A 16,625-nucleotide genomic window follows, 5' to 3' on the forward strand; every position below is an offset into this window, starting at 1 on the left:
ATAGGCGATTACTTCTGGACTGCCTAATAACGTGCAAGTACTGAAAGGGCCAGCCACACCCCATCGTACACACGCTCCTAACTTAGAAAAACCCAGGCAGAGCAGGTGGCCAGTAATGTGATCGAAGCAGCAAGACCGAACAAATAATCTGTTGGAAGGATTCCACAAACGTCTGCAAGTGGTGTTTAGGAGACATCATCCAAGCTTCTATACTGTTTTGACTGAACTCCAAAAAAAAAGAGAGCGTCATGAGGACCATGATTGCGGAATTCACATTGGATAGACGCGTTAGGGCACAACCGAAGAGAGAGTGGCTACAATTTCAAACACGAATACGAATTATTGTTCAGAATTAGCACACCTATGCAGCCGATAACAGACACCTCGATTACCTGAGGGTACTTAGACATTATTGCACTTTGTAAAGAGAAAGTATAATTAATTATACCATAACTATATTAATTATACTAAATACATTTGTGTGGTAATATACACTACTGTATCGGGAAAATGGAAATAAAAAAAATTGGGTATGTGGATTCGGAAATTTTGTATTCTGGAATATGGAAAACAAATAAATCGGGAAAATGACTATTGGGATTGTGGATTTGGGAATTTTGTATTCGGGAAAATGGATGTTCGGGAATACAGATTCGGGAAAATGTCCGGGAATTGTACAAGAAATACCGATATTCTTTTTTGTGCAACATTTTATAAAAATAATTTTTCTGTTTCACGCAATTAAGTTAAAGTGAAAGAATTAATTTACCTACATTTTAATTATGTCATTAAACCAACTTTAAAAATATTATTTTAATGTTCAGGCACTTGACATACTGTCATAATAATAATATGCAGATTGTAGTTCAGACATTTTAAAGCACCAAAAATGACGACCAATCAGTAAGACTCAAATAGAAGGACTGCAAAAATATAATTATTATGGAGCTATTCCATATTGCAACTGGCAAGATTTTGAATTAGGCTCTCTTCTCTGCTTGAGATGTTACTGTTTGGCTTTGTATTAAAGAGTAGGAAACATTAGTACTCAATTATAATAACTTAATTCTTAGGAACAAAAATATTATATATGACTTTCACGTGTTAATTTGAACCAAGTTTAAAAATACCTTAGTTGACTAGTTTCGGCTTGGGAGCCATCTTCAGAAATGCGTTCTGAAGTTCTGAAAATGGCTCCCTAACCAAAACTAGTCAACTAAGACACTTTTAAACTCAGTTCAAATTAACATATGAAAGTAATATAAGTTATATATATTTTATTCCTAAGTGATATAGTGTTAAAAATTGTGTACTGGTAATCAAATATACTTGTATAACTTAATTCTTTATGAAATCAAAGTAATATACATTAAAGGGTCTACCCGAGACCGAATGAAGAAAAGCACCTGAGATTCAACATATAACAGTGGATGAAACAATGAAAAAATTATATGTTAAAGATATTTCACAAAAAGAACAAATGTGTTACAACAGGTCTATTAACTGGGAAATGTCATAATGACAAAGAAATCTTACTAAGCTTAGAAAGAAGTAAATACCTATGTAGAAAGTGTCCAACAGAGAAGGAAAGAACTAGAAAACTCTCTGAATATAGATCTCTTGCTGAAATCATATTTAACAGTTTAGATACACTATGGTGAACATGGGAAAACAACATAAAGCTAGGCGCTTGAAGAAATGCCCTAATAGAAGAATTTGGTAGCGAGAACTTCATTAGGGCAAAAAAAAAGTTTATTTTATTAGAATGAAGCAGAAGTTAATTTGAAACACTTGAAATGTTTACAGTGATTTATTGTAATGTGCAGAGACTTGTAAACCACACAGTCAATATAATTTGTTTTGTCTGTAATCGGTATCTAAATTGGTCTTCTTTTCACAGTTCTCAGCAACATAAAGACTGGAATTATTCAAAGCAGTGAATTAAAAGTTTTTAATTCATAGCAGTGAATTAAATTTCTTAAAATCATTTTCTCAATAACGACCAACACATTAGCAACAATAAAATCCATACAGTTATTCATTTGTAATTCTTCACAAACAACACGAATTAAAAAATTCCTTAATTAAAATATTTCATGCTTATATTAATATTCAGAAACAATCATTGTTTTGGGTCATTGGAGTAACATTTCTTGATTCGTCTATATAAATAAATCTTACGGAAATCAATGAAATACAATCATTATTTTAATAAATTGTAAATAGATGGTAATCTTTTATTCAAGCGAGTTTTATATTATTATTAGGGAGAAAGTGAAATACGTTTACCATTGTTATAATACAATTGTTCTAGTTGATAAATTGAAATTTTTTAGTCTTCCGTAAAAACTAGCTATATGTTGTACTGCTCCAAAATCACATTTAATGTAGCTAAGTATGTAAGTAGTCTCTTTGCACTTACGAGTACAAACCATCGCACTAGAGCACCATGTGGTTACACCACAAACTAATGCAACAACCTATCATTCTTGACCACGCATATAAAAACACACACTCACAAAGCATTCATACCTAGCACTCTGGCATACTACGAGTATATTGTATTTCTTTGTTTTGTCACTTTATACTTGTTTTTTGGTGCTATTATATGTATTCTTATAAAACATCCCAAATAGATAAAGAAAGTATAGTGCGTTGATACCAAGCAGAAATACTATGAACTTAGGGTAGTTGCATTCGTAGATCAGCACTTGTGATGAGTGGACGAAGACAATCACGAACTGAACCTGGAACAAACAACATACCGGTACATTAAGGATACAGATTGCAAAGGATAGTATGCTACACTTATAACCTCCCCTATTCAAATCCCATCCTTACCTTGGGGATCAAGTCACAGAGGAATAACTGTTTCACCAGAAATGGAGAAAATGTGATCTTTTCAAATGCTGTTCTGTTACAGTATATTGCGTCTCACAAATGGCGGAAGTTGGGAATGGCTTTAGGACTCCCTGAATCCTTATAACTAGGTCCAATTGACTTGCAGACCGAAGACAGTTGTGGCCCTCGAGACATTCTGGGGTTTTTCAATGAGTGATGTGTTAACCCATTAAGTCCCAAATTATTATTTTTTTTCTACATTTTGATGTTTTATTTATTGGAAACACGCAAGAAAGCCCAGCAGAACACATACCTATCATACATAATATTTTGAGATGCCTAGTTTCAGAGAAAATAGCTGTCCTCTAAATAGAATGCTGGGATCTAGTGTAAATATAGGAACCAAATTTGTCTGATATAACCATATCTCATGAAGTAAAAAGAACCATTACTAAATTTGCCTGATACAGTCATACTTTATGCAGGGGCGTATTTTGCGGGCTACCGGGGCTACCGGCGGTAGCCCAAGGAAATTACAAAAGAAAAAGTTTATAATATAACGTAATGTAATAATTTTGTATTATTAGTTTTACCATAGTAATTAAAATTAAAGTAATTGTTAGATATATTTTGTGTAATAATAGGGTCAGCGGTAGCCCAAACCCTTTAACCAGTATACGCCCCTGACTTTATGAAATGGTGCAAATCATTGCAAGCACAGTGTGACGTTACATTTCACGCAGTATGACTTCGATTTTCCTCCACAGCCAGTTCATGCGCATCTCCTCTGTTCCTCTCTTTGGACAATGATGTGTCTAACTCCATCCATCCTGATATCAGGACGACTCTTAGGGGGCAAGATGGTGCTGCAGAAGGCCGCTCTATTTGTTTCCTGCTTGTATCAAGTTTGAGATAGGACATAGTCACTGTAGGTCTGCATTTGCCCAATGTACGTGTCTATATAGGAGCCAAGCATTCACCAATGTCATGTCTATCATTGTTGTAAATATGGGCCAGTAATGCTTTTTTCCTCGGACACCAATTGCGTTTTTTTCTACTAGCCAATCATGATAATCAACACCTCCATGTGGGAATTGTAAGTCTTCAGTACTCCGAGATTTATGGTGTCATAATTTGTGGAAATAGTGACATATCTGTTATTTCACTGGACGAAATGTACTTCTGTATTTCGGTCACACTGATAGCCAAATAAATGTACCTCGATCTTGCTTCTTCCATTCTTTGCTGTTCTGTAGTGGACATTTTCCAGTAAGGCTCCCTCTTACAGTTCCTGTTGCTCTGTATCCTAGACTTTGAAGATGAATAGGGATATCATGATTTGTAAAATAGTTTCAAAGAGTACAGTACAATATTTGAGTGTTCAACACAGTCGAGCATATTGAGAATCACTCTTGATCCCAACAGGAAATCATCCTTTTCATTTTCCACAGCATCCTTTCCACAATATAGGTCGAAATCGAAGCTGCACTCACTGGTTCCACAAAGAGCCTATAATTTGTATCCAAATCTGATTGGCTTCCCACGAATGAACTATTTCAGACTGTGATTACTATAGTATTTCACAATCATTTCATCCACAGACAGAAATTCCTAAAAAATTCCGAGCTGCTGAAATGAAGTAGCCTATTTATCATCTTTATGAGACGTCTGACTTTGCATTTGAATCAGCATCACACAAGGTACACTGACCGTAGGAAGCAGTGCTTACTCACTCTGATACCACTCTGAGACCGAATAGTAATAATAATATCTGATATCACTAAATACTGGGTAGTCATATGTTCGTAACAAACGGAATGCCGTCATGCGCAGAGGAGTGTTACATTATATTACATTTCATCCCAGCATCCTATTTAGAGGACACTTATATTTGTATTGTTGTCGGAGTCAGCTAGCATTGTTGATGATAATGATTATATGTCAGATTGAAACATCAAACTATCTGCTATATATATAGTCACAAAACAATAATTACATTACCAAAATCTCGGATGATATTGGCAGTGATAGGTTATAATACGAAGTACAAGTGCGTAGAGTAAAGAAAAAATACAAAATAAAATAAAATTGTAATAGAAACCAAATCCAGAATATTATGTTGTACATCAAAACAGTTAAGTTTGTAACATGACACACAATTAACATAATTAGGATAGTGTGATTGCTAGAAAAGTAAATAAGCTAATGTCCTCTAAATAGGACACTGGGATGTAATTGGTTTGTAAACGGGTACAATTTTGTCTAAAATGCACTCAAATGATGACTACCCCTACATGGAGTCAAAATAGTCCTCCATTCGGATCTTGAGGTGGGGACTACAGAAGGTAAAAATTACAAATTAAATGTTCTACAATGGAAAGCCAGAAGATTAACTCAAGCCAAAAAACTCAACTAAGCAACTGAGGAGCTAGTAGCAAAGGCAGACAAAAGACATTTTTATTATTTGTCAGTAGAGCTATATTTTTGTTTCATTACGTTAACTTCTGGTATAAGGTATGAAAATTTTTGTGTGTCATATTGGTAACTTTATTAACAAAATCATTCAGGTCTTAACTTATAAATATTAGTGTAAAACATGCTTAAAATGACATTGTCCACTTTTGAAACTAAGATTGACTTTTGTCCATTTTGAAACAAATAAAGATGCAAGTGTCCATTTTTTAAACTCATAACTCAGATTCAGAATAATGATGAGAAAATCCTATGGAAATTATGATTTTATTCTAAAATCAATATTTAACTGGAAAACTTAAAATATTGTGTCATATTTTTTTAGAGATCCTATGAAGACACTGTTCTTCAATAAAGGGCTGCAGTCAGGTGATTCTTTAGTTATCATGAAATAACCATGGGCAACCCAGCAATCCAAAATTTACTTGGTGCAAACAAAGAGAGACTGCACTAAGTTGACGGTGAAAATAGCAAAAATAAATCTAAAAAATATATTTTTTGTTCTTTATGACATTTTAATACTTTATTAAGGAACAAAAGTTGTTTACTGCAGTAATTTTCCATTTTAAAAATGTTACCCACAGATTTGTCGTTGTCGTCATCGTCATCATCATAATCATCATCATCATCATCATCATCATCATCATCATCATCATCATCATCATCATCATCATCATCATCATGAACATTTTAACAGGTTATAAACCTAAAAGAACTGTTACCAGTGGTTATAGACCCAAAAGAACTATTACAAGTACAATCTATAAAAGTTTTCTTACCATCTCTTGATGGGGAGTCCCAATGATATACGGTATGCTTCTCCCTGTTGGACTGTAATTATTCAAGATAGCTCTACGGATTCTTGCTATGGTCATTTAGTTAAGAAGTTGAAGCCAGTTATTTTGATACTTACTGGTATATAGCGTGTGTGCTCCAGTATTTGTTCTATTTCAGTTCATTTCTTTTATAACCCACCCCTGTAGGCTATATCCAGCTGTTTGGCACTTTAACTTCGTCTCACTAAGTAGCTACTTAATTATTGGCCCAATATCTTTAAATAGATTATTCTGTCTACCCAAATTAGGCCTACTTACCATCTGCAGACTTGTAATATATTTTTTCCACCAGAGATATTTTTGAACCTCAGGACCTAGGGCAGCCAGGAGGTAGTATGAATACATTATGATGTGAACAAATGAGTTGATGACACCTAACAGAGTCCCATGTCCACCTAAAAGAAATACAAATATTTCCATTAGTTGTCTTTCCTTCTTCACAGACTGGTGAGAATAAAACACCAAAATTCTTAGACATATAATACTGCTGGTACCTAATGGATAAATAACAATATTATTTTAAACAACAAATTCAATTATTTAAAACTGACTTCAGGAAAAATGATTAAGTATCACTAAAAGTCAATAATATTATATCGTAACATTCTGTAATTTTAAATTTTTTTCATTAAGCAACGAAATAAGTGAAATTCTGCATTGAAATCATGCCATACTTGGGGAATTATATACCGGCATATTTAAATCAGTTTTTGTCAATAGAATAGAAAGATGCAGAACGGGCGCATCTAACAAAAAATTGCAGTTTTGTTCCCTCCTCCCCCCCCCCACTATATAATAGATCTTTAGCTCTATCAAATTGTGTAAAATGGACACAGGTAACTACACTAGAACCTGTTGAAAACGAATGTGAAAATTCTTATAAGATGAGAATGGCCACATCGACTGTAGATATAAGTTACTGTACTCTTTATGAAAAGTAGGGGGCATTTCATAATAAAGTTGTTCATGTGGCAACATTGAAATATGAATAGATGATTGTTGCTGTTACCTGCATGCATTAATCATGTCTTCAGAAGAAGAAATAAAGGGCAAAAGTAATGTGAACTAATGAAGAAAAGTAGTGAAACTGGTCATTTTACTGTACTACAAGTCACCACAAATAATATAGGTTCTAAATTTGAAAAGTTGATGGTCTAAGAAATATAAGAAAATATGTTCATCGGATGAATCATCAGGAAGAAGGATTCCAAAGGATAAGAAAGTTACCGGTAGCTTCCACTTATCAAAAATACAGGTATTTCACATATAAAATATGTGGCCTGAAAGGCAAAGTAATAACTTCTGAATATGTTGGTGGCTTTTGGTTCACACATTTAGTTTGAATCTGTGTAATGTTCCCCCTACCCTGCATCAGGACAAGGCTTATACAGTACAAAGGGTTCAGTTTCCATTCATATTAAGAAAATAACAGATCTGAAAAAGCTTCGGTCTTGTATTCCATTGGGGTATAATGAATTTTACATTTTCAATTGAAAAGCTTCATCTCAGGAAGGATATGATGATAAAAATAAGTGGTGTGAAATATTACTTGTACCCACAAAAATAATCCTGTCACATAAATGTTAGTATCTTATAACAATAATATCATACAGCGTATTCCGAATCTCACCAGATCGGTGGACAACAATGACGTCATCCAGCAGCGAAATAGGAACAAAACTGCTGGAAGGTTTGATGGCTGTCATGGCGGCTGTACAAGTTGTTGTCTGTGCTACGCTAGCAAGATTTTGCGAAATTTCCGTACTGTAATCTCGTTCAAAGAAAAGAGAGTATAAACAATTTATTTCTTGAACCAGTAGTAATAACTGGTCCGTTGACATGTTCGCTCATAAGCCATTAACATATTGTTTTCACGTTGTGCTCATTATAAACAATACAGCAGAACCAAAGCAGAACACACCGCCATGACACAACAGTGCACGATGTTATTCGTCTGCTAATTCCCGCCCTATACAAGAACCAATTAGATTCACTGATGGCAGCTGATGGAGACTGCCACCACCTCAGCAAGCTGATGGAACTGGTGCGACACTGGTGGAGCATCAGTGACGTCATCGTTGAAATTTGGAAGACTGTGATGTCATCAAATACCTCAGTGCTGAGATTCGGAATATGCTCAATGATAAAATGTAAATTATTGGTTAAAAATAATAAGAATCAAAGGAGATTGACTGTTTAATTTGAAACATAATTTCAAGATACAATATAGTGCAATTTTTTATTTTATTTTTGGGACATATTGAACTTTACAAAACGGTCATAATTACGGTATATAAAATGTGAACATTACATAGAGTACCTACCAGTACTATATTCCTTTGCAATATTGATGAGTAAGGTTATGTTCTGTGTATATTGAAGAATGTAAAAATAAATTTTCTAGTAGAGAACACCACTAGTTTGTTAAGTATTCATTTTTATCTGTTTCCTGTAAAATTTTAATTTTGTTGGATGTACTCTTTCTGCATCTTTCTATTCAACTAGCTTATCTTCTTATCAGATGAATGAGCACGATAATACCACTTTCTATTGAAATACTGAGCTTTCTATAGCCTTTGAAACATACTCGTACATATAAACACACCACTATGTTTTCATATTAAGTTGTGTATACATCTTGACTACTAGAACAAATAAAGAACTAATGGAGCTGTATGGTTAACTGAGTATAGTTTCCTTCATTAAGAAAGGCAGACTTAGATGGTTGGGACATCTTGAACGTATGCCAGAAGGCCGATTACCTAAACGGACATTATATGGACACCCAGGAGGATTAAGGAAGAGAGGAAGACCAAGGTTGAGGTGGCTTCAGGATGTGGAGGATGATCTGTGGAGAGTTGGATGCAAGAGATGGAGACAACGGGCTCAAGATAGAGATGAATGGTTTCTACTGATTAAGGAAGCCCAGGCCCTTCATGGGCTGTAGTGCTAATAATGAATGAATGAATACATCGTGACTACACGCTTTTCACACTTGCATTACTGATGATTTGTTACCTCATAATTTAATTTTATATAACATTTGTCTTAAACCAAATTAATCTGCGTGGAGGGACAAATTCATTTGTATAATTTGTCTACCAGTACCGGTCCTTCTCTATTTTGTTACAGTGTAACAGTAAACACTCTACATGCATAGCCAATTATTGATTTGAATACAGGTCAGAATAAATGTACGGTTAAACAACTTTAAATACATTTCAATTCGGAAATCAATCTCTAAGATCAGACTAGACTGCTTTCATTAATACTGGTATTACAACTACTTACAAACAATTTAAACATAATACATCTTGATTACACAACACAAGAAAGACATATAATACATATTCCGAAATTAAACATAATGTTGTACAGCAACAAACTATTTTGTACAGTAGTCTATTCAAGAAATTTTCTGTATATTAAGAATTTTACAATGGCTTGCTTGCAAAAGTTTCAGTTCACAGTAATTAAATTTAGTAGCACATGTGACCATGTAGCTCGGCCGGACCATTAAAATGTTTACAATAAAAAGACTATGAGCCAAAGCCGAATATCATAAAGAATTCCGAGTCAAGCTACACGAGAGTTCAGTTTATTGATTCTTTCATCTCACGGAAGAGTTTAAATGTAGAATTTCAATTCACCCAGTCCAAGGCCACAGTGGAACGGTTTGGCTGAGCTATGAACGCACTGCATTAGTTATGGATAACAATGAATATATTCCGAAAGTCATGATTTATATTTCTCCAATAGTTACTGCTGCTACTGATACTACACAATTAGTTGTGAAAACTTTTTATTTTTCAAGTAGACACTTACTTTAAAAATGATTTTTACCATATTATGTATCGATGAGACATTAGTTGATTGATATTTAAAATGATGATGATGATGATGATGATGATGATGATGATGATGATGCTTAATTTATTAGGTATCCCTATCTGTACTAGTCTACATCAGTTCATTCTATCACTTCCTTGGATGTTCAATATTGTATTTCCTACCATATAGCTTGTAGTTATTTAAATATTACATTTCATATACACATTTTTGCAAGAACTTAGGCCCATGAGAAGAGAAAAAAAGGGAACAATTTTATGTATATATATATATATATATATATATATATATATATATATATATATATATATACACAGGGTCAAAGTGAAATAACTTTGCAGATTAAAAGGGACAATAGGGTACACTTAAATAAACAGAAAACCTATATTATGTTTAGTGATCAAATACATGATTAATTAGAATGTTAAGTTGGAAGTTTCAGCAGTCCGGCAACATCGCCACTAACATTCTCAACTCGTGATACAGATGTAAGAGGTCAATGAACTCGGTGTGTCTCTGTAGGTGAGCTGCTGCTCTGCTTCGACGTTGCCACTTGCTAGCATCGTGCAGTGAATTGAAATTAGAGGTTTTCAAAATTAAATTTACGCGAAAACCATCCATGCTACTGAAGTACGCCAGAGGGATAAATTATTCTTTATTAGGCTTCCTATCGATATAGACAAAAATCACAATCCTACTTGCAATAGTTACCAAACAAGAGGTTGTTAAAGATTTGGGGGAAAAAAAAAAACATTTTTTTCTGAGAAAATTATAAACTTTCCACCAATATGATGATATAGTTTTTTTTTTTTTTTTTTTTTTTTTTTTTTTTACATACAACATGAGCTATTTGCTCTGAAAATCTAGAAGACTATTTCACTTCCACCCTATATATAGAGTGATTCACGAGGATTTACCGTCATTTACGGAGCTTATTTCCGAAGACATTCTGAGCAAAAAATATCATATAAACATTTGTCCTAATCACAATATTTTCAAAGTTACAATAATTTGAATTTTTTTGTAAAATACCATTTTTCTTTAGTTTTAAGGGTAAAGGAATATGAATATTACAGATAAAGAATGAACTATTCAGGTGTCTCGTTCCTTTAATTAGCTAGCATTCTGAAGCTAAAAATGTGCTGTGAATTCCATAGTTGCTTAATAAAGAATTTTTATAGATTTTTAACTACAAAATTACATTTTTATTACCATATGCGTTTATCACAACAGTTGTTACAAATCACGTCACTCTTATAAATTCTTCAAGACTGTACATTAGGATCCATAATTAAATTGTAAAGAATCAAGTTCCTAAAGTCGTATGACGTAAAAAGTTTTGTGATAAGTGTGTAAGAATAATGTAATTTTTAGTTAAAAATTGAAAGACAAAATCTGTAAAAAGCAATTAACAACACATTTTTAGCTTCAGAACACTAGCCAATTAAAGAAATGATACTTCTGAATAGTTCAATCTCAATTTATAATATTCTTTTACCCTTAAAACTAAAGAAAAAAGGTATTTTACTAAAAACTTCAAATTAGTTTAACTCTGAAAATATTGAGATTAGGATACATGTTTATATGACATTTTTTGCTCAGAATGTCTTCAGAAATAAGCTCCGTAGTTGGTGGTAAATCCTCGTGAATCACCCTGTGTATGTATATACATATATTTATACAAAGGAATAAAAGTACTACACGGGTACATCATTATTCTTCATTACCAGTACTGGTACAATGAACTCAATTGGTGTAGAGTATGTCGAACATCCATCTATTTCTATCTTCCTTCATTTTGTTATTTAGATGAAATATATTCAGTTACTTTCAAATATATGTCTATATTGCTATACATTTTTCTATATTCACTACACTTTCTAAGAATTTAGTTTCATCTGCCATTTTACTTAATCATTCAGGTTCCACTTTCATGCAGGTGATTTGCGACTGGCATCACTCTGAAGAATACCACAGTGGTATTTTTTTTATAATTCCTCTTATGACATCATTTATAAAATTTTACTTGTCTACTGCTTTGTCTTTGGTGTGAATAATTATTTATTAAAATTAAAGCTAGTTATTTCTATCAAGGAGACTTCCAAATACGTTGTAACAAGAATTCTTTATAGTAAAATGATATTTTTGGTTATAAAATTGTAAATTGAGAAGTATTTTAAATTAATACTATTATTATTAAACAATTTTATTATTTATTAAACTGTTCAAAAGTACAGGTACTGTAATATTTTCTCTTTTAGTAGCGGTATTTGTTTTTCGTGCTCTCTCTTTGCAAGATTACTATGACATCCCTGTAGTATATCGATTTGTTTGCCTAAATTGTTAACTTTACGGGCATGGCTTCTCAATGTATCTAGCATGAAGCATCTGTTCGTCGTTAGTTTCTCTGGATCTATTTACAGTACAAGTAACTGAAGATTTTTTGGTATACAATTCAATTACCAATTGGAGTACATCTTCTATTCTACAAAGATGGTGTCCACTCACCAGCTAGGAACTTCACTCCTATCCAGGCACACACAGGCATCAAGGTATGGTGCCAGAGATGTAAGTATGAGACCTGTCTGTTTTTCTTCCTAAGTACAAAGAAAACCTGCACAACAGAAATAAAGATGTTGCAATTTTATATTATCCCTGTGTTCATTGAGATATTTCCTTTGCTTTATGATCAATTATTACTTTTCAGTAGGTATACAACGTGAAGCTTTATATTGTATGACAAGAAAATTATTTGTAGAAATATGAGAAATGGAGTCTAAAAGTCACTACTAATAATCAAATTATATCAAATTGATAAGCAGTACATATTTTGGATCTACACTAGTCTTTACAAAAATCGAAGTAAAGAAATGTAAATGATGTCTATCCGCTTACAGACAATTCTACCTTTGGCTGTTCAATACATTTGGCTGTTCATGGGCACTCGTGTAACTGATTGTCTCCAAACTCAGGATAATTAGAATGAATACATGTTGTAATTTAAGATAATATTAAACAATGTCTCAAAATTTTATTTTTTAAGATTAACATTTGGTGTATTGTATATTATCGTACACACAAGTTATAAAAAAAATTTCAGGTCATAATTTCAGGCTATTTCTTGTATGAAATAGCAGTGGATATATTTAACGTAATTAAAATTTTGTTATTTTAACTAATGTTCTGTTGTTGTTGTTGTTGTTTAGTCAACTGTCCGAAGACAAGTTTGAACCTCATAAGTAACACCAATAAGGCATCATTCATGAGGCAACAAGGCCAAGAAATAATGGAGTAGAGTGGCCTGTTCCTCTCCCCCTCCAATGCATACATTGCTGATTAGCTAGATATTCCATTAATCAGACTTGATGCATACAAACAATTGTTCTTCCTCTGACACATATCGTCAAGTGAGATGTAGGGGAGGAGGGGGTACAATCAGACAGGGGGCACAATTAGACAGTGACTTTTTCGCAAGATGGAATAGTTGTACATCAAACACCATCTAGTGACAAGAAGTTGAACCCATACCAAGCTATGAATTGTTGATTGCGAGACTGCTTTGTTTGTGCTTCGTGAGTTAAAGGTGTTTTGTATATTTGAGGTAAGATTTTGAAAAAAAAAAATTCCTTTCATTATTCTGTTGTTTGTTTTTATGCGTATATTTTTTTAAATAATTAAATATAGCACACTTTATAAAGCTATTTTTAAGCTACAGTTACACACTGATCAGAATCCGATCACAGTATCCACATGGCAGTGCGAAATCAAAATGTAGTTATGTGCACTATGGGGCACAATCATACACCCACAATGGGGTACAATCAGACAATGTCTGCCATTAATAAATATTGCAAAATATTGTTTAATTATTACAATAAATTTATAATAGTAATAATTGTGACAGTAAAACATATGATGAAAGAGAGATGGAACAGAGAAAAATTCTCTCCGGCGCCGGGATTTGAACCCGGGTTTTCAGCTCTACGTGCTGATGCTTTATCCACTAAGCCACGCCGGATACAATCCCGACGCCGTTTAGAATCGTCTCAGATTAAGCTCCATCTCTTGGGTTCCCTCTGGTGGCCGCCCTCTGCACTACGTCATAGATGTCTATGAACGCAGGACCGAAGTCCATACATGTGTAGAGGTGCACTCAGATGAGTGACTGATTGGCCGGGGTCCAACGGTATGGGCGCCGTCTTAAATCACGAAGTGATTTATTACGCATATCATATTTATTTTGATGTACCGAAGTACATATGATATTTCCATGCAGATATTCTGCGTCATCAGATGATGACGATTCTAAACGGCGTCGGGATTGTATCCGGCGTGGCTTAGTGGATAAAGCATCAGCACGTAGAGCTGAAAACCCGGGTTCAAATCCCGGCGCCGGAGAGAATTTTTCTCCGTTCCATCTCTCTTTCATCATCTGATGACGCAGAATATCTGCATGGAAATATCATATGTACTTCGGTACATCAAAATAAATATAGTAAAACATATGTTATTCTAATTATACGATGGTCAGAAATAGACAAAGGAAGACTGACAAGGGCAGTTTTATATCAGACATGATGAAACACTGAAATCACACCAGTAGTGATAGATCGTCTTAATACCACATCAGCCAGTACTTCAACATCAGGTTCTAACAGGAAAAATTCTGCTGAACTCAGTAAGATGAATCAAGTCCTCCAGTAAAAGGTTTTGTCAGCCCAATAGAATTCAGAGGCTATCTGAAGGCTGGTGAGCAGAAAAACAGAAGAAAGGGAAGGAGGACAGGGAGAAGTTGGATTGCAACAGACACTCCAATCAAAAAATCTTTAGAAGAAAGAGCATCGAACCAAATTAAAAGCAAAATGGTTAAAAAAAAAACAACTATTTAGGAAAAAGAAAATAACAAGCAAGAAGCCAGAAACCGAATCTTCAGATGACGAACAAACAATGGACATTGTTTATGATGAAAGCGATAATGACATGGATTGGATGACAGTTCCAGATCTTACTGGTTTCGAGGAATTAGACAGAAAGCCTCAGGAAGGGGATTATGTGCTGGTCCATTTTCATGACAAGAAAAACATTTTTTATGTTGGCAGGATTATTGCTTCAAAGGATGAGAATGGTGATTTTGAAGTCACTTTCCTGCGGAAAAGCTTGAAAATGGAAAATAAATTTGTACTATCACTTGTAGAGGACATATCGTCTGTAAGCTTACAAGATATAAAACTTATTTTACCACCACCACTGAAACTAAAAGGAACAAAACGTCAAGCATCTTATCATCAGTTTGAAGTCCATTTTGATAATATTGATGTGCGATAGAACTCAGAAACTTTGAATTCAGAATGATATATGATTTGTTAATCAAGTAAATGGAAAAAAAATTGCAGGATTATATCAGTGTTAGTCAGTGTCTAATTCTGCCCCAGTGATGTCTGATAGTGCCACTTACTGGGGCACAATGAGACACTATGCTGGTGTAATATTAAATGTTTGTATCTAATAAAATTGTTGCATTAAAATTCTGTGAGTTTGTCAGGTGTTAAGTGAAAGTATAAATAATGTGCATCCCTAAAAAAATTGGTATATTCCTAGATATCTAACAGTTATAATTTTTTTAAATTTTTTGTCTGATTGTGCCCCCTCCTCCTACTGCCTGATAATAGATAGGCCAGAATCTCAATCAGAGGTAACTAATGTTATTTTAAATTTAAATTAATTAAACCATAACAGTGTACCGGCACCTCTGATTGAGGATCTGGCTGATATGTAGGTACACCTATTATCAGGCAATTTATCTCACTTGACGATATGTTTCAGAGGAAGAACAACTGTTTGTATGCATCTGAAATCTGATAGTATAGTATGTAGCTAGTCAGCAATGTATGCAATGGAGAGGGGAAGAACTACTCTACTTCATTATTTCCTGGCTTAGTTGCTTCATGAGTGATAACTTATTGGCACCACTTATGAGGTTCAGACCTGTCATTGGATAGTTGACTAAACAACATAACAGTGATATTATTTACTTTGTCATAAATTCGAAATTTGAAATCATTGACATAGGCCTATGTATATGAGCCAAGAATTAAATTATAAAACAGTATATAGGCCTATTTACTACGAAAAGTGGAAATCAAGTTTCAGAAAGTAAGTAACTGAAAACAGTTTAAAGTTTTATTACTGTCCTCTTGCTCATGCACAAGGGTGTACAAGTCTTACTACTTTTAATACATTTACAATTCGAATTCAATCTAATTCTTTTGTACATCAATAGATGATACATTAAGCTCACGAGATATAAAAGAAAAAGTAAAATGAACATAAAATTTTATTAATTATGGATAGTCCTCTTAAAGAAACGGAGATCTCAAAGTTACAGAAGGCTGTTTTCTTTAACCAACAACAAAACACATGAAAAATTTTCATACTTGAACATGGAGTTCTTAAGTTTTAAATTATTGACAAATATTTCTATCACATTGATTCTTTCTTAATATACTGTATTATTGTACCACAGAACAATTTTTGGATTTTACATCGTGACTTTGGACTTGATATAAGTGTGTTCAACGTTTCGAAGCTGCTCACAAGTTCCATCGTCGGAGTAATGTAACACTAGAC

General features: G+C 33.7%; 1 protein-coding gene across 2 annotated transcripts in view; it reads right to left on the reverse strand.

Moving 5' to 3' along the window:
* Positions 1-2,004: 2,004 nt before the first annotated feature.
* Positions 2,005-16,625, reverse strand: part of LOC138710604 (very long chain fatty acid elongase AAEL008004) — a 324,219-nt gene continuing 309,598 nt past the window's right edge. The window contains exons 7-9 of one of the 2 annotated variants that reach the window (XM_069841607.1): positions 12,507-12,612; positions 6,408-6,544; positions 2,005-2,747 (exon numbers count right to left, since the gene is read on the reverse strand). In XM_069841607.1, coding sequence (XP_069697708.1) covers positions 2,583-2,747; positions 6,408-6,544; positions 12,507-12,612 — 408 coding nt within the window. In that variant the 3' untranslated portion in view covers positions 2,005-2,582. The remainder of the gene's footprint in view (positions 2,748-6,407; positions 6,545-12,506; positions 12,613-16,625) is intronic. The other variant, XM_069841608.1, reaches the window with a different exon arrangement.

This window comes from Periplaneta americana, chromosome 12 (genome assembly GCF_040183065.1).
Source record: "Periplaneta americana isolate PAMFEO1 chromosome 12, P.americana_PAMFEO1_priV1, whole genome shotgun sequence".
NCBI classification, from domain to species: domain Eukaryota; kingdom Metazoa; phylum Arthropoda; class Insecta; order Blattodea; family Blattidae; genus Periplaneta; species Periplaneta americana.